Below are 22,749 nucleotides of genomic sequence, written 5' to 3' on the forward strand. Positions count from 1 at the left end.
GCTCCTTTCAGCTCCCAGGCCCACGCTGGCGCGGGCTTCCGGGCCCGGCTCTGCCCCAGGCTGGGAGCGGGCCGGCCGGCCTCCCGAGGGCCCGGCAGACGTGGGCCCGAGTGCTCTCCTCATAAGGCCCCAGCGGGGAGCGGGCTCCCGCTGCTCCTAGCAACGCGGGCGGTGCCTGCGCTATTTGGCGCTGCGCCGGGAGCCATGCACCGCAGTAGGCAGGGGCTGAAGCCCAGGCTCGGGGTGGGGGTGGGGGGGTCCGGGTGGGGGTGGGGCCGTGAGTGCGCCGGAGCGCGGCGATGCGGGCTTCGGGGCCGCTGCCCGGGGCGCTGCCGTTCCCGACAGCGCCCCCGCGAGGCCCGGGGAGGCGGCGCTCCACCTGGCGGCCGATCCAGGCTTCCCAGAGCCGGTCGCCCAATCTCTTCAGTAAGCCTTTCTCTCTGCGCGTGCGGCTGGAGGAGACTGGGGAGATATACCGGCTGTCCAGCTGCCACGGCGACACCACCGTGCGGGAGCTGAAGGAGGAGTTGGACCTGATGGCCGGCATCCCCTTCCACTTCCAGCGCCTCTTGTACCTGGACCAAGGTGGCTCCCCGTGTGCGGGCCGCCCAGGACCCGACCCTTCTGCGCCTGCGCCCTGCATCCCCCGCGAGCATCCCCCGAGGACCAGCACTCCCTCCCCTCCCACCTCCTGCCCAAGACCAGGCCCCCCACCCCCCATCACTCCCCACCCCTCAGGAGCTCATCCCCGCTCGTCCCATTTAGATCCTGCTTTGGGAGTCCAGGACCCCAGATGTCTCACCAGACCTCCCAGTCCAGGATCCCAAATCACGTAGCGTCTTCCTTCACCCTAAGTCCCTCAAATACACTTGGGGACCAGGATTTTCTCCTTTCAGTTTTGCCAGAATTCTACGAAACTGAGTACGTGATCCACCTCCCCACTCGTGTTCAAACGGGGGAGAGCTCAAGGAAGCGTGGAAGTTAAAAAACAGACAAAAAGCCTCCTTGGGTTTTAAACTGGGCCAGGAGGATGTGAAGAGCTCATTGTTTGCAGGGATGAGGACGTAATGGAGAGAAAGATGAATGAACAGCAAAGTCTTGCCAAATGTTCCTTCATTTTCAACATTTTTTAAATTTTTTATTTAGACTTTTTTTCTCACTTAGATATTGAAATAAGTTGAAAAGTCTTTAAGAAGCCTTATGGGAGATATTTTAGTTTTGGGTTTTAAAACTCGTGAAATCTATTTGGGCTTAAACGTTTTTTCCTTTGTTACTAAGTATCTTCCACCAAGGTGAAATTCTGATTCCTCATCTTGATGTGGTGGAAGCTGGAAAAGCTGCTACCAAAGCACCAGCTTGGAATGTATACTTGGAATCTAAGCATTCTCATGCTTATAAAACTCAAAAAATTATGGCAGGGAGGAAGCATTCACACTTGATTAAATCAATTCACATTTAAGTGTGGGGGATACATTGACAAAAAAAGAATAATTCTGCCCTCCAAGAGCTTGCATAGGGGTAGGGAAGGAAATGCCCTTGGATCCTTTGAAGGATGTTGATAATGCTAATATGGAGGCAAAATGGTCTATTGATAAAAAAAAAAACTAAAAGTACTGAACTTGAAGTCAGAAGGGCCTAGGTTTGAATTTAGGCTCTGCCACTTAGTGATTGTAGCTGCATGGTTATGGGCAAGCCACTTAACCTCTGTGATTCTCAGTCCCAGCTGTGGATAATAGTGTTTGTACAACTTATCTCACAGGGTTGTTGTGTGGAAAATGTTTTGTAAACTTTAAAGTGTTATATAAAAAGTTTCTTAACATTTTAAACAGTCAAATATCAAAATATTTTAAAGATACTTTAGAAAATATTAATAAGTGTTATTTGCACCTTTTTTCCCCTTAGAGGAACATCAAGCAGTGGGTCTTAATATATTTTTTAGCGTTCTTGTTCAGGGATAGGGCCTTCATTCATTTTCATGATTATCCTTTGACACTATGAACAGGACCGTAATTAATGAGTCTGCTAATTCCTGTTTAGGTATATTAGTTCAAGTTTCTGGAAATATATACCATAGATATAGTTTTCATTTATATAATATTGCCTTGAACCTCATTATTCTCATTTGGAATTTATGATAATTGCATCTGTATTGAAGTTATGTTTACTTTTGTACTACTTATGAAAGAAGAACACAAGGGGGACATAGTTAACTTAAGAGAACATTTAATAAAAATTACTTTATATACTTGAAAGCAACAGTCCTCAAGTTATTAGTTCATAGAACCCTTTCCCAAATGCTGCTAAAGTTGAAACTATATGATATAGAAATGCTGTTCTAACATCTCCACGTATGATCTAATGTTCATTACATATTGAAACTCTGGCAAATGCCAACATTAGTCACTCATGTTATTATATTTGGACTGGACCTTGTGAGCATTTCATTAACATGCTAACATTTTTGAAAGATATGACATTGTTATCACATTAGCAGCTAATAACATGAATCATAGCTTATAAGTTTATATTATGTATAATATAACAGTACAATACCATAAGCAAATTTTATTCTAACACATACATTTAAACCTACTTTCAAAAGAGTCACTTCATGTAATGATTTTCCTGACTTCTGTATTTTTCCATAGTATGGTTGAAATTTTTTATTTTAAAATTGTCATAGTTAGGTTTTTATTACTTATAGATGAACCAAATTACGTATTTAGAAGACTGTAAGTACAATAAAGCTAATTTGTACAAATTCATCAAGTGAGATTTGTTTTAAAAATTCAAAATAATTTTTTATGTCAGGTGTCAGAGAATCTCTTTAGTTGTCCAGTATAATAATTTATATCTAAAGCCTTATTCTTTTGTGTGTGTGGGGGAATTTCTTTGTAGGAATTTTGATGGATGATTCCACATTAGGGTTCCATGATATTGTTCCTGGTGGAATTATTTCAATGTGTATTTGGCATCACGATGGATGGCAAGAACTTGTTTTGGCTGCTCTGGAAGGGGACGCTAGTAAGGTGTTTTCATGCTTCTTTAAATGAATATTATTTTTTATGAAACAGATAAATCTTAGAGAAGTATATTCTGAAGCTGTTTTTATTAAATGTTTGCATAAAAATTAAATGCAGGAGAATCTTCCTGTTTATTAGGTGCTATATAATACTTCTGTTCAGTCTCTTAATTCGAATTGTTTTTCCCTTATCACCCAACAAGTTTTCTTTACCTTTTCTCAGTACAGATCAGCATTTCCTAAACATTTGCATAGTATTATACAAATTGAGGCAGCTAGGTGGCACAGTGGGTAGAACCCTGGGCCTGGCATCAGGAAAACCTGAGTTAAAATCCAGGTCTCAGGCACTAACTCTGTGACCCTGGGCAAGTCATTTAACCTCTGTTTGCCTAAGTCTCCCAAATGGTAAAAAGAGGATAATAGTTACAGTCACCTCCTAGAGTTAGTGTAAGGATCAAATGAGGTAGTATTTGTAAAGCCCCTGGCACATAGTAGATGCTAAGTGCTAGTTATGATTTTTAGAACCACTTATCCTTTTCAGAGTATTTTCCAAGTTTTTGTTTAGGACAATTATACCTGTTTATCTCCATCATGAGCCTTCTTTTCTAGAAACTGCTGGATAGATGATGGAACATCTACCTTAGTAAAGTATATCTGAACTTATGAAGTATTCTTAGGTTTTATATAATTTATTTATTACGTGGTAATTCCATTTTTCTTGCCAGCTATCTTGTCTAGGTGTTACCGAAGACTCTCTATACAGAACTCCACATTCTATACGTTTAAGAGCAGAGAAATATAAGGAATGGATAGCAGAAAGAGCCTTTGTGGCTTTGTATATCGCAACACACAGAGGTCACTTTGAAGCTGTACGTTTTCTCCTAGAAAATGGTAATATCAATACCTCATAGTTTATACTTTACCTTGTTTAATTCTTATTGTATACGTGAGACTTTTGAGGAGTGGGAATAAACATTAAGTGCCTGCTATGTGCTAGGCACTATGCTCAGCACTTTTCAGATATTATCTCATTTGATCCTTACAACAACCCTCTGAGGTAAATATTATGATCTTCATTTCAGACTTGAGACAGAAAGAATAAAATACTGACGTTTTGGTTATCCTACTTTATATCCTGTTGTTCAGTCATGTCCTACTCTCTGTGACCCCATGGACTCTAATAGCTATATGACATATCCATAGGGTTTTCTTGGCAAAGATACCAGAGAGGTTTGCCATTTACCTTCTTTAGTAGATTAAGGCAAACAGAGGTTAAGTGACTTGCCTCAGGGTCACACAGCTAGTAAGTGTTTGAAGCAGAATTTGAAGAACTAAGGTTTTCCTGATTCTAGGTCCAATGTTCTAGAACGTTCACTGAGCTATCCAGGTGCCTTCACCTTATAATCCTGTCTTTTCATTGAAGCTCTCCAAACTAGACTCCCTTTTAACACTAATTATTTTTCTGACCTTCCTGTTTACCCTTCACTTTGCATGCTGGGTTTTGAGACTTTGGGGGCTGCCAGGTAAGGATCCCAGCATTGATTTCAGCCCTGGCCTGAAAATTGTTAGCTTGGGGATAAGGGTAATCTCTATCTGATCCAGTACCTTTAACCCCAGCCCCCCATCTGCAACTTCGCCCTCTCAAAAGCATTTTAATATTTTTACCTGGGACTTGTTTTGTTTTGTTTTTGTATTCTGCACCTAGCATAGTGCCTGCATTGTAGTAGGTACTTAATATGTGTTCATAGATTGAAATAAATTCCCTAACACCTAGCACACTGCCCTGTGCGCATATTATGTGTTCAGTGGATGAATTTGGAGCTCACAGTTTAGCTTTACAGTAGAATCTGTAATCTTACATATCGTTCTATGTTACAGTTGTTTGTATTAGAGGTGAAAACTAAATGCAATATGATGGTGACTCAATGGTTGCTGACCATGCAAAGCAATCCTTAACCTTTCCAGAAGTAGTGGAGTAGAATTGAAGACACAATAAAGCAAAGTCCATTCTCCCCAGACCATTTGCTTGGTCTTGAGCTTTTGTTGATGAGTCATTTTTTCAGTCATGTCCAGCTCTTTATGATCCTATTTGGGGGTTTTCTTGGCAAAAGTATTGGCATGCTTTGCCATTTCCTCCTTCATCTCATTTGACAAATGAGGAAACTGAAGCAAGCAGGGTTAAGTGACTTGCTCAGGTTCACCCAGCTAGTAAGTGTTTGAGGTCAAGTTTTGAACTCAGGAAGATGAATCTTCCTGACCTCAGGTCCAGCGCTCTATCCACTATGCTATCTAGATGTCCCAGGATCTTGGATTCAGAAGACCTTGCTTAGAGCCCTGCCTTTGACACTTAATAACTTCTCAGCTCTGGACAAATCACATGCTAAACTCCAATTTCCTCATATGTAAAATGGGTCTAATAATTCTTGTACTACCTGTGTCAGAGGATTATGAGGAGAAAGCACTTTGTAAATCTAAAGTGCCATATAGAAAAGAGTTATAATTAATAAATAACAGTAATGAGCATAGTAGAAAAGAACATTTGATTTGGAGTAAAGATCAGGGTTTCAATTCTATGAGTGATCTTCAGCAAGCCACTTCTAATAATTCTTGGCCTCAGTTTTCTCATTTGTTAGTTGAGAGTTTGAACTTGATCTCAAGATATCTCCTACTTCTAAATTTTGCGAACCTGTGTCTGGAGGGTAATCCAATTTTCTATCTACTTATAGCTTTATAGACTTTCACAACATCAAACCCTTTTGTATTTTACTGACCTAGACTTTTTACATTTTAGGTAAAATAGGCATTTTCATAATCCAGAAGACTTTGATGCATTTGAGATTTTGGTCATGTCTTAAGCTGAATTTTCACAGTTTCTTCACAGTGAAACTGACAAACTCATGGAAAATATTCTGGCTAACAATTTATTTTTTCTGTGAAAGACTACTGGTGACACCAGCATTACAAGAATATATTTAAAACTTTTAACCCCACAAATGAACAAAAATGAATTAAAATGTATGCCTAATTTATGTGCATTACATTTTTAAGTATTTAATCTAAACTATTTATTGACGACCCCATAGTCCCTGACACTTCTCCCATACACACCTATGCATCCAGTATAGTACCTTATACAGAGAAGACTCAGATTGAACAGAATTCTATGTAACTGGGTGCTTTGTTGTTGCTGAGTTGTCCAGTCATGTCCAATACCTCATCTGGGATTTTCTTGGCAAAAAGCTAGTGTTGTTTGCCATTTCCTTCTCCAGTGTATTAAGGCAAACAGAGGTTAAGTGACTTGCCCGTCGGCGTCACACAGCTAGTAAGTGTTTGAGACTGAATTTGAACTCAGGCCTTCCTGACTCCAGGACTAGTACTGAGCCACCTTGTTACTTATTAAACCCCTATTATATGTCCATCCCATTTGAGGTGAGAATCCAAAGCAGCAGGAATGATTTGCCCCTTCCTGCAAGGATTTCACCATTTTATTAAGAAATATGTTCATTAGTGTTATGGTTTTTTCTTTCTTAAAAGATGGTGTTTTAAAAGAGCTTGAGTACTATTCTGTCTTTCCTATTGTTACAGATTGTGTCACTGAATGTGCTATTTTGCATCCTGGGTAAAAAACGAACAAACAAAACAAAACTTCACAATATGGCCTACTTATTTTTGCAGGTGCTAATTGTCTGGCCAAAACACCAGTAGGCAGAACTGCTCTTCATGTTGCTGCGGCCATGGGACACATCAACTGTATAAATCTACTTCTCGAGTATGGGGCACCTCTCACTGAGAAGGACCTAAAAGGAGAAACTCCAGTCGAAATAGCACGCCGCCTGAAGCGTAAGCAGGCCATTCGGGCATTCTTCATATGTCAGATGAAGTGGAGAACAGCAAATCTTGAACACTACCAAACAATTCCTCATCGTTTAATTCCACCACTCTTCTGAAAAGGGCAATATGTAGAGTCTCGAGTCTCACTCTAAAAGTTTTGAATGTCAATGTTTACTTTTAGGAAATTTTAAAAGTTCAATCCAAGGTAGTCCCAGTGAAAAAGTGGAAGAAGTGCAATCAAAGACAGCTATCATTAAAGCAGACCTTAAAGTAGAGGCCAGCTGCTTCCCTCCCACCCCCTCATTTTACAGATGAGAAAATTGAGGCTGAAAAAGGTTGAGAGTTGCCCAAGGTAACCCAGATATTTAGAGGCAATATAATGGAAAGAACATCACAGATGTTCCACCACAGTCAGGAGACTTTGTTTTGAACCTCAGCCTTTACATTACTAATAATTTGACCATGGTCAAACCACTTAAACTTTCTGGCCTTCAATTTCCTCATCTGTAAAAGGGTAATAAAACCCACACTATCCACTTTGCAAGGTTATTGGGAAAAAAGCCAGGACTGGAACTCAGATTTCCTGACCTCCTAGTTCAGGATTTTTTACCCACTGTGATACTACTCCCTTAATTTGGTTCAAATGCTAAATTTGGCTATGCATGAGAATATCAAAAACATGTTGATTATAGATCATCTTGTGTTCTGTTTAGCCATAGACTTACAGAGTTGGAAGAGAAACCAGACATTATGTAGTCCAGCTTCTCAGGCATATAGATACACACATGTTCTCTACACAATACTCGCAATACAAAGTTCTCTATACAATACAATGCTTTCATGGCCCTTTACAATCATGGGTGTTGGATCCCCTAATATTTGACCTAAATATTTTTTGAAGCTGTTTCTGTGATTATCCTATATGGTTTGGAGGAGGGGTATAATGAACCTTATTCCTCTAGGGGCATCATTTAGTGGATGGAAGCAGTAGTACAGTAAGTTTGTAAAATAACATTATCGTTCCTATAACTGCTCCAAAGGGCCTATTATGAATCTCTTTCTGGTATAACACCCTGGGCAGCAGACATTCTGCTACTTACTAACAACTAATAAAACTGTGAAACTCGTTTGCTTTTTCTGCATGGGTTTTTGTGGCCGATAAAGATTGGTCCATCTAGTAGAAAGCCACATACATGTTTCTGTGAGAGAAGCCCCCCAAAATATGGACTCATGCATAGGCTAGGGATTGGGCCTATAATTCCGTTGATTTAGGGGACTCTAATGTGAGGAAACTCCATCAACCAATTCAGGTTGATGTCTGCAACTTATAGTGTTAAAGTACTGAGAGTTTAAGTGTGATATGTCCATGGTCAGATAGCCAGTGTCAGAGCCAAGATTTAACCAAAGCTGGCCTGACTCTGAGGCTAGCTCTCTATCTGCTAAACTCTACTGCCCCTACAGGGTTACTGCAAAACCTTTATTTCTAGAACAGGTCTAGGAACCTGTCATATTTTGGCAGAATGTCAGTGGGTAATTCAGGTATGTCCTTGTGACAAAATGTCTCCCAGGATACCTAACACGGTGTATTGAGCATACGCACAAACTATTTGTTATATAAATGGTAGCCCATAAAACATGATTCCTCAGCCAGTTTTGCCAATGTGAGGGGATCCAGGTATTTTATCCTCCAAAAACTGGCTTTCTGGGAACATAGACTTTCCCCTTTACTTCTCCTGTAATATTCTTCTCCCTCCCAGAAGAACATGCCCACTCAGCCATTTAAAGTAGATAAATTCTTTTATTACACTGCAAGAGAATCTTGGGGTGTAAACTATATAAATTGGGAATGTGCATTTACGGGCTCCTCTCCATTCGGCTTGACATAGATTTGCACATAGATTGATTGCTATCCTTATTAATGCTCCTTTTCAAATCTGCTCTTGGTTGCCCACTAAAAGAGCAGAGAGAAATAACCAGGCCACGAGCTGGGGTCACAAGTAAGATCCTTTCTTTCTTGGCCCCAGGTACACCAATACACTTTGTCTTATGGAGTAGAAGGTGTGCTGGCACACCTGGAAGACACTAGAAGTAAAAGTGTGGCAGAGTCTGGAGTTCCTGGTGCTCCCGTGTATTCATGAAGTAAGTGGAGCTGTCACAGGCACACCCTTCCTCCAGCAATGGCCTTCTTTCTCCACCCTTCCTCCTTTCTTCCACAGTTGCTCATGCCAGGTCACCCTCCCTTTGCAGGAGGCCTGACGTAAGTAACTGATCAACCTCATTTATGTGCATTTCCAACTTACTCTCTCTTCTCTCTTGTCCTGTCTGGTCGTTTCTATTCCCTAAGCCCAAAGTAGAAAACTAGTTAACCTTAAAGGAAATTAGCATCTGCTTAATAACAGGTGACTGTTTCCTAGGATTTCAGGATGGAAAGAGCCTTAATATCTAGTCCAAACCCCTTCTTTTATAGGTGCTAAGTGATTTACTTAAGGTCAGTCAAGTACAAGCACTAGAACTCAATCTCAAGTTTTAGAACTCCAAATCCAATATTTTCACATTACAATATATTGCCTCTATATCCCCCACCAAAACAAAGTTGGAATTTTTCTAGGAAACTAAGGTGAAGTGTACAAATGATTAGAAATATAAGAGTTAACAGAGTCCTAATATCAGAGCTTAACTTTAATGTGTAGACAAAGATGGTCTTGCCTGGAAAACTATATACTTCCTGTTTTTTTCCCTTCGTCCCTTCAACCCTTACTAAAAATGATATTCAAACTAGAAGGATTTTAATTGGCACCACTGTCAGGTCCAGGGAAATCTTTAAGTTCTTTTTCCAGAAAAACAAAACAAAATCCTGGAACATTTGGTTATTCTGTTTTCTCCTACTCCCTGTTCTGGGTCTTATTGATCTTTGGATGTGGGTCCCCTGATCATCTCATTTGGTTGCAGATTGCAAATATGCTTCTGCTCCATGGGTCACCCTGACCCCTCCAGGTCCTTCCTGATCCTTAATATATCCCTTAGATATTCTTTTCCTTAGTATTAGGTCATTTTACACTGAGCTAACACATCAGCGTCTTTATCATTCTGGAGGATTCTAGGAATCCAGGCCTTGGAAATCTTACCTTTGTCCCTGGTTTTCTTTGCCTATTCAATTTGTTTCAATAATCACTCAGCAGTTAAGGCTTACTCTACCCTTTGTTAAGCTTGATTTTTTTCATTTGTTCTAGGCTCACAAAGGATTATAGAAATGAGTGGACCGCAAAGATAATCTGGTCCAATTTCTTTTTAAAGAGGCCCAGAAATGTAAAATGACTTTATGAAAGTCACACCCAGCTAGTTAGTGTTTATACAAGACACATGATCAGGCTTTATAACACCATACTGCAACTACGCTACTCTCTGGTTGCACTCTACAGTACAAACATTTTGTATACTTTAAATGGTAAACGGAACTGAGCTTCAATGTACTTCCCAGGCCTAGAAAGCAAGTATAGAAATAAGGTCCGTCTGAACTATTGCTATCTCCTTCATTTAAAAAAATGATGTTTTTTTCTCTAAAACATGAAGGCGTGTTTGTGGACATGCAAAAATTTCTTTAAAAGCTTTTTTTTCTCCCTTAGATTTGGAAATATTTTTGACTGAAGAAGAAAAGTCGATTAATTTGCTGGCAAATGGACAGTACTGCAGTGCATTGTGGAATCTGCAGTCAATTATTAAAGCTTCCAGCAGAGGGCACTGTGAGATCAGTCAATATTCAGATAAACTCCGGTTTTTATAAGCACATTTTAAAATGCTACAAGTATTGCACTTTATGTAATATCTTAAACTTCAGAAAGTCTTCATAAGTTAAAGGACTTATTCCTAGGGGGAGTATGCCTTCACTAATAATAATTGAAGCTTATGTTTTAAAAATGCTTTAATTTTACAAAACACTTTCCTTATAACTACTATGAGGTAGATAATACAATATTACTATGCCCATTTTGTAGATGAGGAAACTAAGGCTAACAGAAGTTAAATGAGGTGGCAAGGGTTGCCAAGTTGGTGAGTTTCTAATTCTTGATATTTCATTACAAGATTAGGATCACTTTTCCTCCTTACACTTTAAAAATGGCGACTTTTTTTGTTTCAAGTTTTATTGTTGTAATATAAATATTTTTATAAAAGGATGAATATGTGAGTAAGCATACAGTATGAACATAAAAATTCACGTTTTAGGTATAACATGGATGAATATATAAACATATACATTGAAAATAAGAGCTTTTCTCCATTTCCTTTTTGCTGTTGATATGCCCCTGAGAGACCCAAGGCCTGAAGGAACCAGTCCCAGACGGCATGGACACCTGCTTGTATAACTTTCAAACCCCAAATTGTAGAATTCTAGGTCCCATGGGCTAAACATGCTTCCCAGTCATTTGGCCCCTATATGATCTCCATCAGAACTTTTTCCTTCCTCTTTCCATATCATCTATTAGGTTTAGTTAACTCCATTGTTTATAATTTAATGCTTATGAGATCAACCCACTGGATCACTGTAAGAGCCACTTAGCGTTAATCTTATTCCTATCTACTTCTCTAGACCCGTCAGACTTTTTGCAAATTTGCGCACTCGAAAATATGTGAGTATGTGCAGGGATCAGTGCAACCCATCCCACCACAAAGAAACAACGCAATTTACATATTTTACTGAGAATGAATCACTAGCACCAGAAACATCTTTAGATATTAAGAAAGGAATCCAGTTAAAATATTTTCTTTGGTTTACTATAACACATAAATTCTTATTCTATTTGGAATACTAGATTATTTGCTGCAAAAACAGCAGAATGAAAACTCTATTTTGTTTGAGGGTTGACCCTGGGAAGGTTGCTGTTCAATCATTTTCCGTAATATCTTCATGTCCCCATTTGAGGTTTTCTTGGCAGAGAGATTCTGAAACGATTTGCCATTTCCTTCTCCAGCTCATTTTACAGGAAAGAAAACAGAGACAAACTGGGTTAAGTGACTTGCCCAGGGTCACACAGCTAGTAAATGTCTGAGGCAGGATTTGAACTCAAAAAAAGTGAATCTTCCTGACTTCAATCCTGGCACTCTATCCTCTGGGCCACCTAATGAATGGGATGTTGTCTCGGCCACCATGGGAATGAACATGTGTAATCAACCTAGAAAGACAGGTCGGAGACAGATTATAAAGGACAAACAAGAGTTTGTTAATCTAAGAGCAACAGAGAATTACTGAAGCTTCTCAAGTCAGGGAATGATATGGTAAGAGCTGTGCTTTAGCAATGCTGAATTTGGCAGTGGAAGGATGAATTGGAGAAAGGCTAGATGAAGGGATTCTGATGACAAGGATATGCAATAGTCCAGGTGAAAGGTAATAAGAGCCTGAACTTAGGGTATTTGTGCTATAAGTAGAGAAAAGAGAATGGATGCAAGAAATGCTGAGGTAGTAGAATTAAGGAAAGCTAGATAATGGATTATGGAAGGTCAATGAGATTGAATAGTAGAGATGACTCTTAGTTGCAAACTTGGGTACCTGGAAGATTAATGTTATACCTTTGACATAAATAGAGAAGTCAGGAGAAGGGATGGGTTTAGAGGAAAAGTTAATTAGGTCTGATGGAAGAAATGCCTCTGGGGCATCCAAATCTATAGATATCAAACAGGGATTTGGAGATACAAGACTGGAACTCAGGAGAGAGATCAGTATTGGTTGTGTAGATTTGGGAATCATCTGCATGGAGATGATAGTTTAATGTATGAGAACTGATGAGATGAACATGAGAGAAAATATAGTAATATGAACCTTACAAAACAACATTTCACCTTTGAAGAGATGCAATTATAATTACTATAGAAAATGGGGCCATCACTTCAGACAGGAAGTCAGAGAAGTAACATCAGAAGGAAGGTGATGTTCTCTAGCAGAGTGTCTTATAAAACTTTGAGGTTCATAGAACATCCCTGTAGAGCATAAAGATCCCATGGACTCTACCCATTTCTACTTTACTCATCCAAGTTTGTCCCACCTTTGTAGAACTTGTCCTTGGGTAAATAGCCATTTAAAAAATGTCCTTTCTGTATGCTTTTTAAGCTTATCTCTAAATTTGTGATAGGAAATACACTGAAGTGAATAATGATATACAAGGAACCCATCTTAAAGTACAAATCACATCTCGAGAACCTGTACTTTCATGGGTTAAATGCAAAAAGGAAGTCTTCCTTGCCATAGGAAAAGATGTAAGCTATAAAAGCAGTCTCAGGATTCAACAACAACAGCAGTGGTAAAGCTAGCAAAAGGTGCCTCTTGAACTATAACGAAAATCAAGTGGTCGTCTTTCTTCCCTCCGTGTCAGGAAATTTAAAGAGGATAAGATTCTATCGAATTTCTGTCAGATGGAAACAGGAGTGACGACCTTATCCTCCTTACTGAGTACCAGACATCAATGACCCACTCATTGACACCAAAGGATAAGTCTTTTGAGCAAAAGGTTTTTTTTTCTTTCCCTAAATCCTTGGGTTGGGGATGAAGGGAAACTTCCAGTATCCTGTTTTTGTCTGAATTCAGAATGTAGGGGCCTAGTTCTGACTCTGGTTCTACTGCAAAAACATACAATTTATATAGTGATAGATGTTTTCTCACCTGAAATGTCCCGGGCTTTCTACACTAATTTAAATCTCCTGGGCTCCCTACACTAACTTTCCCTCCCTGGGCTTCGCTTGGAATCTTACCTCAAGATCTAAGTCTTTGTTGGTCCTCAGACTTCTCTGGCCCCTTCTGTGGGGGCGGGGAATAACTAGACAGAACACCCGAGTTGGCAGCAGTTCACTCTTTAATGGCTACATCACTCTCTCTGGGATCCCCCCAATGCCCCAGTATATCTTTAGGCACCCGAGCTCCTCCCATGTTCCTCCCTGTAGGCGGAGCCTATCCTGTTACTGAGGCATTCCCAGTACCTCGTAGCTTACTAGACCAGCTAGCATGCCACATAAGCAGGTTAGCACCTCCAGGTGTCTCAATTTTCCATACAGGAGGCCACGGTCCAGAGCTGGGCCCTAACACTCACCAAGTAGTAGGAGAAGTGTGGTGGGGATGGGAAGTGGGAAGAAGCTGGAAGTTTAGCTTGCAGCATTGCAGTCCTTGTGAAAGCTTACTTTCCAAGTGAAATCCTAAAGTCAATACCTTTAGCAGCCTAAATGAAGCAGCCACACCTTTGTAAATGGGGGTGAGTCCGCTGAGTACCTAAGAGCAGGATGAAAAACTGAGCTTTGTCCTACCATTACTGCTTGCTGTCACCTAGGATGCAGCCATATTCATTTGAGCGGATGCAGAATGGTGCAGTGGTTGAATCTCAAATCACTTCATTTGTGTTGCATTTGTATGCATAAATCAGGTGCCTCTGTGGGTTGAATCCCAGTGAGTATTGATTGAATTTGTTCCTGATAATAAACTGGATGAATAAATCTGTTGTGAATTAAAGCAGATACAGGGTATGTTGCTTATAAAAACATTTAGATTTAATGCATTGACCATGAATGGAGAATAATTTCACGACTGCACAAGTTTGCTGATGACATGAAATAGGGAGAGGGCAGCAACTGCAGAGAAACAGAACAAATACATTCAAAATGATTTGGATAGGACAGGATTATGGGCTGATAAGTGACTTATGCAGTTCATTGCAGAACAGCGTAAGGTAATGAGGTTGGGGACTGCAAGTAATCAGAGTCTATGGTCGAAAAGATAGCCTCCCAGAATACAGATAAGATCTTGATATGAAGTAGAAGTAATGAACACTTACAGATTTGAGGAATACAGACCTCCAAATGAAAATTTTCCCCTATAGATAACTTACTAAATCAATCAACAAATCTGAAGGTTTTGTAGGACACCCACTACATTTTCAGATCTGTGCTAGACACTGCATTAGGAATGTACAGAGAAGTATAAGATAAGCCTTGGTTTTCAAGAACCTTACAATCTATCTGGGTGGGGGAAGACATGAAATAATAATAGGGAACAATCCAAGGCAGACAGTTTATAATCAAGTGATAAACAGTGGTAACAGCTATTAACTATAGGAACAATTCAAAAGGGAGGGAAATTAAAGGCTCACATGAGAATTCTTGGGGAAAGTAGAGTTGGAGCTGGTCTTTGGACAGATGAATAGGATTTGAAATCAATGTAGGGGAGAATGAAAAGTTTTCAGGTGGAGGAAATAACATGAACAAAGACTAAGAGGCAGAAATGAACATGACAGGTTTCTGGGATAATGAGAAGGCACTCCATTAAGAAGCCAATCTTCAGTATTCAGTTACCAGGGGTAAAGACCTAAAAACAGAAAATGATTTAAAAAGGGTAAAACAAATCACATCGAGATAAAAATTCTCTCCTTTACAAATATGACTTATTCTATGTTTTTGGTGTACTTGAACCTGCTGGCCAGTCAAACCTGTGCTCTGTTCTCAACAATGCCATTCCAGTTTTGTGACCAGGAGCAAGTAAACATACCTTCTCTTGGCTATATTTTTCTTTCTTTTTTATTCAAGGATGTTTGTCACTTGTGTTTTTTATTCATTTTCCCTTTAAGAAATTTGCTATAGAAACAAACATGAGTAGGTAGTCACTAAAACATCCAAACAATTGACATAAAATTGACCATTTATGACCTCACCTTAGAAGATAATGATTTCATTTCAAGCATCTTGGCACATAACTGTTTGATCTGGAGGCCTGTTGGAAGAATGAAAGAATGCGCGAAATTCTTGGGTTGGAGTTCCATTCCCTTCGATCTTTTTTGTTGGTTTTAAATTTTAAGTTTAATATCTTTTGTTCCCAATTACCTTGATTTCTGAATACATCCCTTTTCCCTCTTCTAGTCAATCAATGTATCAATTAATAAACAAGCATTTATTAAATGTATGCTATTTGCCAGGAGCTGTACTAAGTGCTGGGAAAGTTTAAAAAAGGAAAAAATCTCTACACATATAGAATAGAAATGAAGATGATATATATATATATGTATATATATATATATATATATATATATATATATATATATATATATATATATAATATAATACAATACAAAAATAGCCAAGCAGTTATGTAGAAGGTAGTTTTTTGGTGGGCACTAACAGTTGGAAAGATAAGGAAAGGCTTCATAAAGAACATGGTTCTTGAGTTTCATCTTAAAGGAAAGGAGAGGTAGAAGTAAGGAAGATATAGGAGCATGGAGACAGGAGGAGGAGAGTTTATATGTGTGTGAAGGATAAATGGAAGGTCATTGGGACTAGACTAAAAAGTGAACCATCCCTTGTATCAAATAATAAAAAAGAGAAAGGGGGAAAATTCAGCAAAGCTCACCCACACATCAATTAAATGTGACATTATATGCAGTATTCTGGACTTATACTCCGCCTCTACAAATTGAGGAAGACACATTGTGTAACCTCTTCTTTAGGGATAAACTTGGTTAAAATTTTAAAAAACATGCCATTTTCTAAAATTATTATTTGTTTTTCTTTCCATTTATATTCTCTTCTTTCTTTAGAGGTGAATCTAAAACTGGAGTTCTTAGCTTTTTTTAATATCATGGACCATTTTGGCAATGTGGACAAACTTATGGGCAGCTGGATGGTGAAGTGGATAGAGTGCTGGGCTTAGAATCAGCAAGATTCATCTTCCTGAGTTCAAATCTGACCTCAGATACTTACTAGTTATGTGACCCCAAGCAAGTCACTTAACTATGTTTGCCTCAGTTTCCTCATCTGTAAAATGAGTTGGCAAACCACTCTCATACCTCTGCCAAGAAAACTCCAAATGGGGTCACAAAGAGTCAGACATGACTAAACAACAACAAAGCCTATGGACCCCTTCTCAGAATAAATTTTTTAAATGCATAAAATAAAATACATAGTGTTACAAAGAAAATAATTTTTAAATATTCCTATCAAAGTTGCCTTTTTTTTTTCAAGTTTCATTTTGCTGACTTTCTCTGTATCCCTTAGAAAGTATCTGGAACACAGTAGGTGCTCGATAAATATTTGTTTACCCGCTGCTTATGTTGTTGTTGAACAGGTCCAGGAGTTCACCATCTCAAATTGATCTATACTCTAAAAGCATGGGAGGTAGAGACGTAGGGGTAGTATCTAATTCTTTGTCCTGTGCTCATTAGTTGATGAAAAAGAAGTCCATGCAAATGATCATGGCAGTTACAGAATGTAACCATAATCTTGTCCTTAATACAGTTCTTTCCAATATTCCCCACACAGCCCGAGGTTCAGAAAACATCGTCTTGCTTACCTATAAAGGAGAACATTGATGAACAAAAATTAAGATCAAACGCCATAAACACCATATAGTATAGGATTTTTTTTCAGTGAGGAAAAGAGGAGAGCCACAATGGAGGTTTGGGTTTTAAGGTGAACTGTGTGTTTTTTTTAATAATGTAAGGATTTGTGGGGTCTGGTCAAAATTGTCCATCTTCCTGGTCCCTAATGCTTCTCTGTTCCTATATTCATGTATCTTACAGTAAATAAAATAAATTCAAGTTATAAATACTGTATTTGAATGGACTTTACTCAGCTTTTTATCAGTAAGCTGCAGTACTTGCTGCAGCAGCATTTTCCTTATGAGTTTTTAGAATAGGAGGCAGGGATGGCAGGGTCTTTTCTTTTTAAGTTGGTTAAGTTATGAATTATGCATGTATTGTTGTATTGTAGTGATAAAGAACATAATGTTTTTTGAAAGGTGAAGAATTGGAAAAGCCCAGGAATTGCCAGCATGACTTTATTTTTTGATTTCACAATGGACTATCCTGTGTGGTGCCAACAGCCCTGGTAATAAACGAAGCAAAATCTGACTTTGCATTTTATTATTTACCATTTATATCTTGCAAAGTGCTTTACACTCATTATTATTAGTTATGCCTCACAAAAACTCTGCAAAAAAAAGTTGGGTTAGTATCTTCATTTTCTGGATCAAAAACCATGCAGAGGCCATAGTAATGTGTCCAGTGCTACTCTCTAATTGCAAAATATGGTCTTCAGAAAAAAAAGCCTTAACTCTTTTTAGGCCACCAAGAAGTTATTTAATAAGTTTCTCTTAATGAACTGAATATCCCTTAGAGATTAGGACTATAAAGTATAAGCTTCTGCACAGAGGGCTGTGTGGTGTTGAGTGGGAGCTCAGCTGACATTGGTAAGATGCAGACTGAGAGGTTAAACCTTACTGAGTTGGACAGGATTAATTATGCTAATGTACTTTACCTGTTTGTATACAATTTCTACCTCAAAATGGTCTCTCATTGTATTGAAGCACATATTCACTCCAAATGTGATGATCCAATATGGGGACCTGAGGTCATCGTTGGGTCATTGGTCCATCATCATTGGGCCCAAGATTGTAGTCCCAAGGTCATAGAACAAAGTTGAAAATCCCCTTTTTGACTTGATGCTACCAGAACTAATTGGATGGGAAGGTCTTAGGGTGCCCTGGACATTTTGTTATAGGACATTGGATTGTTATTTGGGAAAATGAAGGAAAAGTCTCGTGGTCTTAAGTACTAATGTTTGCCTCATTGGTCTTTAAATGTAAACTACATAAATTGTTGTGTCCATCATGCAGTTTTCTTTTGTTCTTAAATCCCAGCTCTAGTAGATTTCAACTTTCACTTTCTCTGATGGTGAATTCCATAGGCCAACACATACTGTGAAAAGCATTTATTTTATATTAAAAGAGATGTTTGGGAATGATTTCTAGACCATTTTGTGAAAATCAAGACAGTCAGTCAAAAGTCCAACTTCCCAACAAGGCAGACAGGCATTAGCATTATGTTTTACCATGAGACTAATAACATCCTGTTCTGAGGACTGAGAATGAATTAAAGCTAAATTAATCAACTCCCCCCCAATATTTTTAGGTGGCTTATTAATATATTATTTATTGGATTTTGTAGCATTAGGGAAGATATTTTTCCTTTTCCTTTTTTCTCATCGAGGAGGAAATAAAGATACCTTTAAAGATAGAAGAATAAGAAGTATAAGAATCATCCAAAAGAATTTTTAATATTGGGATTAACACAGAAAAAAATATCCAGTAGATTATTAATCTGTTTTAGAAGGACTAAAATTCTCATATAATTTAAAAACACTTTTTTTTCCTGTTGTCTGAGTTTGGAAACTTTAGCCTGCTCGCTTTTGTCCTCCAATATCACATAAACTATAATAGTTTCTTGTGTTACATAAAGTTGGAAAGTTTTTCTTATGAGAAAAAGGAAGAAGGAAATAGCTTAACAATTTTGTAGCATCTGGGGTCCATCTTTTTAATTTGCTTCACTGATTTCACATAAGCTGGATGTATTTTCAACTCACAGAAGACAAGGTGCTGCTATAATCATCAGAAACAGGAGTTAAATTGTGGGAGTGGGAAGGTAGTAGCTGCTACTGTTAACCATATCAAAGGCACACCTATGAGGAAGGGATCTGCAGTTAGCACTTAGGAGCTGGAAGGAACAGTTTCTTTGCTGGTACTAAGGCTATCTTTTGCCTATATCTAATCCTCCCTCTAGAAAAACCACTGCTCTTCTACTTATTCATAAGTTCTCTCACTCTCCTTTCCCCAGAATCTTCTGTCTTTTACTATCCCAAGGAAGTTGTTCTTCACACTGGAATTTTCCTGGAAAATTTATTCTCATTGCTTGCAGTGCTAGGAATCTGCAGACCACAGTTTGTTAAACTTTGCAATAGACGAGACTTCTTGATGAATGCCATTTTCCTTCTTTATTATTTATATGTCTGAGTCTCTGAACCTTCATTGTAATTCCTGAATCTTAATTGCTTAGGTGGTGCAGTGGATAGAGCAGTGCAGGAGTCAGGAGGACCTGAGTTCAAATCTCGCCTCAGACTCACTAGTTGTGTGACCTTGAGCAAGTCTACTTAACCCCAATTGCCTCATCCTGGGTCATCTCCAGTCATCCTGATGAATATCTGGTCACTGGATTCAGATGGCTCTGGAGGAGAAGTGAGGCTGGTGACCTGCACAGCCCTCCCTCCTTCACTCAAAAAACAAAGTCAAGTGCAAGTCATGTCATTATTTCTCTGATGGCATGGTCTTCTTTGGCAAAGAAGGACGAACACACACGCTAAGGATTAGCTTGTCTGGTTGTCCTTGAAAGAGAGAGTCTGAGCTAGAAAAAATAATAACAAAAATTCATCTGGAAGAACAAAAATTCAAGAATATCAAGGGCATTAATGATAAAAAATGTGAAGGAAGGTGCCCTAGCAGTATCAGATCTCAAACTATATTTACAAAGTGGTAATCATAAAAACAATCTCACTAAGAAATAAAGGGGTGGATCAGTAGAATAGATTCAGTACATAATAAACAGTAGTAAATGACCATAGTTATCTAGTGTTGTATAAATGCAAAGATTCAAGCTTTGGGGACAAAAGCTAACTATTTGACAAAAATTTCTGAGAAAACTGGAAAGTGGTTTGGCAGAAACAATGTATAGACCAACATTTGCACTATATAACAAGATAAGATCAAAGCGGTAGCATCATAAACAAATTAGGGGAGCATGGAATATTTTACCTGTCAGATCTATGGATAAAGGAAGAATTTATTACCAAATAAGAGATTAAATGCATTATAAGATGTAAAATGGATAATGTTGATAACATTAAATTAAAAAGATTTCGCACAAACAAAACCAATGCAGCTAAGATTAGAAGAAAAGCAGAAAGCTGAGGGGAAAAGTTTTACAGCAAGTTTCTCTGATAAAGGTCTCATTTCTCAAAAATATAGAGAACTGATGATGGTCAAGAATATGATGTTCACTCAGCTATATAATGATCTAAGACAATTCCAAAAGACTAGTGGTGGAAAATGCTATCTACATCCAGAGAAAGAACTATGGAGTCTGAATGCAGAATGAAGCACACTATTTTCTCTTTTTTTTCTTTCTCATGTTTTTTCCATTTTGTTCTGATTCTTTTTTCACAATGCAACTAATGTGGAAACATATTTAATATGATTGTAGATGTATAGCCTATATCAAATTGCTTGCCTTCTTGGGGAAGAAAGGATAAAGAAAAAATCTGGAACTTAAAATTTTGTAAAAGTGAATGTTGAAAATTATCTTTACAAGTAATTGGAATAAATAAAATACTATTAAGTGGGGAAAAAAGAAAAGTCCATGTTTCATTATAATATTCATTCTTTCATTACTTGTTAACCAATCAGAGTTGGTTTCCCCCTTCAGGAAAATCATCTCTTCCAGGGTCATATAAGGGTTGAGTAGGTTCCATGAGAGGTCTTTAGCATTTGGGAGTGCCACTGGCCCCTTTTATTAACTATCTGCTAGCATGATTTTAACAAAATAATTATCCAGAAAAAAATATCATGGTCAAAAGATGTGAAGAGGCCATTTTCAGATGAAGAAATCAAAGCTATATATAGTCATATAAAATGCTCTAAATCATTGTTGATTAGAGAAATGCAAATTAAAACAACTCTGAGGCACCACTTTATACCTATCAGACTGGCTAACATGTCAGAAAAAGACTATGGCAAATGTTGCAGGCGATGTGAAAAAAGTGGGATGCTAATGCCCTGTTGGAGTTGTAAACTTATTCAAACATTTTGGAGAGCAATTTGGAACTATATCCAAAAGATTATAAAACCGCGTATATCCTTTGTCCTAGCAATGCCACTAGTAGTTCTATATCCCAAAGCAGTTGTTTTAAAAAAGAAAAAGGACCAAATTGTAAAAAACATATTTATAACAGCTCTTTTTGTAGCGGCAAAGAATTGGAGGTTAAGGGGATGCCTATCCATTGGGGAATGACTGAACAAGTCGTGGTATATCATTGTGATGACTTGTGCTATAAGAAATGATGAGCAGGAGAGTTTCAGAAAAACCTGGGAAAACTTATATGTTATATGTTAAGTGAAGTGAACAGAACCAGGAGAGCATTGAACACAGCAATACTGTGCAATGATGAAGTAGGAATCATTTAACTATTCAGTAATACAATGATCCAAGACGAGTATGAAAGACTTGTGGCGAAAAATACTACCCACTTCCAGAGAAAGAATTGAGGGAGTCCAAATACAGATCAGAACTGACTTTTAAAAAATTTTTCTTTATTTTTCTTGTTTTTTTGGGGTCTGTTTTCTTTTGCACCATGACTAATATGGAAATATATTTTTGCATGACTGCACATGTATAATTTATATCGAATTGCTTGCCTTCTCAAGGAGCAGAGCAGGGAGGGAAGAAGAGAGGGAGATAATTTGGAACTCAAAATTTTAAGAAATAAATAAAAATTGTTTTTACATGTAATTGGAAAGGAATATATTTTTTTTTTTTAAAAAAAGTGTGCCAGTTAAGACCTTTGTGTATTAGAGAAGTGTGGGCTAAGAGAGTTTGGTGTCCCTGAGTGATTTTCCCTCTATGTGTTTATTTTCCTTAATGGTTTATATAATTTAGCTAGCTGTTAGAAATCTTGATATCATTTATTATTTCTTCCAGTGTGCTTTTCAGTGATCATAGGATCACAACTGGTATACTATTTTCTCATCTTTTTGCTATTACTGTTATTTTTAACTTTGCTATTGTGCTATTTTAATCTTTCTATTATTAATATTTTCTTATTTAGATACCTTAGGGATTATTAGACTAGACCATCATGATAGTTGGGGTCAGAAAGACCTGATTCAAATCTAACCCTAGACATGTATTAGCTTTGTGATTTTGAACAAGTTACTAAATCTCTGTTTGCGTCAGTTTCCTCCGCTGTAAAATGGGGATAACGATAGCACCTACCACCCAGGATTGTTTTGGGGATTAAATGAGGTAATATTGGTAAAGCACTTTGTAAAC

General features: G+C 38.2%; 1 protein-coding gene across 2 annotated transcripts; it reads left to right on the forward strand.

Moving 5' to 3' along the window:
* Nucleotides 1-256: 256 nt before the first annotated feature.
* ANKRD60 (ankyrin repeat domain 60) lies at nucleotides 257-8,992 on the forward strand. Of its 2 annotated transcripts, XM_072633441.1 has the most exons (5): nucleotides 259-585; nucleotides 2,899-3,029; nucleotides 3,748-3,913; nucleotides 6,698-6,862; nucleotides 8,878-8,992. In XM_072633441.1, exons 1-5 carry the CDS (start codon nucleotides 300-302, stop codon nucleotides 8,937-8,939), a joined length of 810 nt encoding a protein of 269 aa, XP_072489542.1. In that variant the 5' UTR covers nucleotides 259-299; the 3' UTR covers nucleotides 8,940-8,992. The 2 variants fall into 2 exon arrangements, with proteins under 2 accessions (XP_072489544.1, XP_072489542.1); XM_072633443.1 differs by lacking the exon at nucleotides 3,748-3,913 and having other exon boundaries at nucleotides 257-585; nucleotides 2,899-3,024.
* The last annotated feature ends 13,757 nt before the right edge of the window (nucleotides 8,993-22,749 follow it).

The sequence above is a fragment of the Notamacropus eugenii genome, chromosome 1 (genome assembly GCF_028372415.1).
Source record: "Notamacropus eugenii isolate mMacEug1 chromosome 1, mMacEug1.pri_v2, whole genome shotgun sequence".
In the NCBI taxonomy this organism is placed as follows: domain Eukaryota; kingdom Metazoa; phylum Chordata; class Mammalia; order Diprotodontia; family Macropodidae; genus Notamacropus; species Notamacropus eugenii.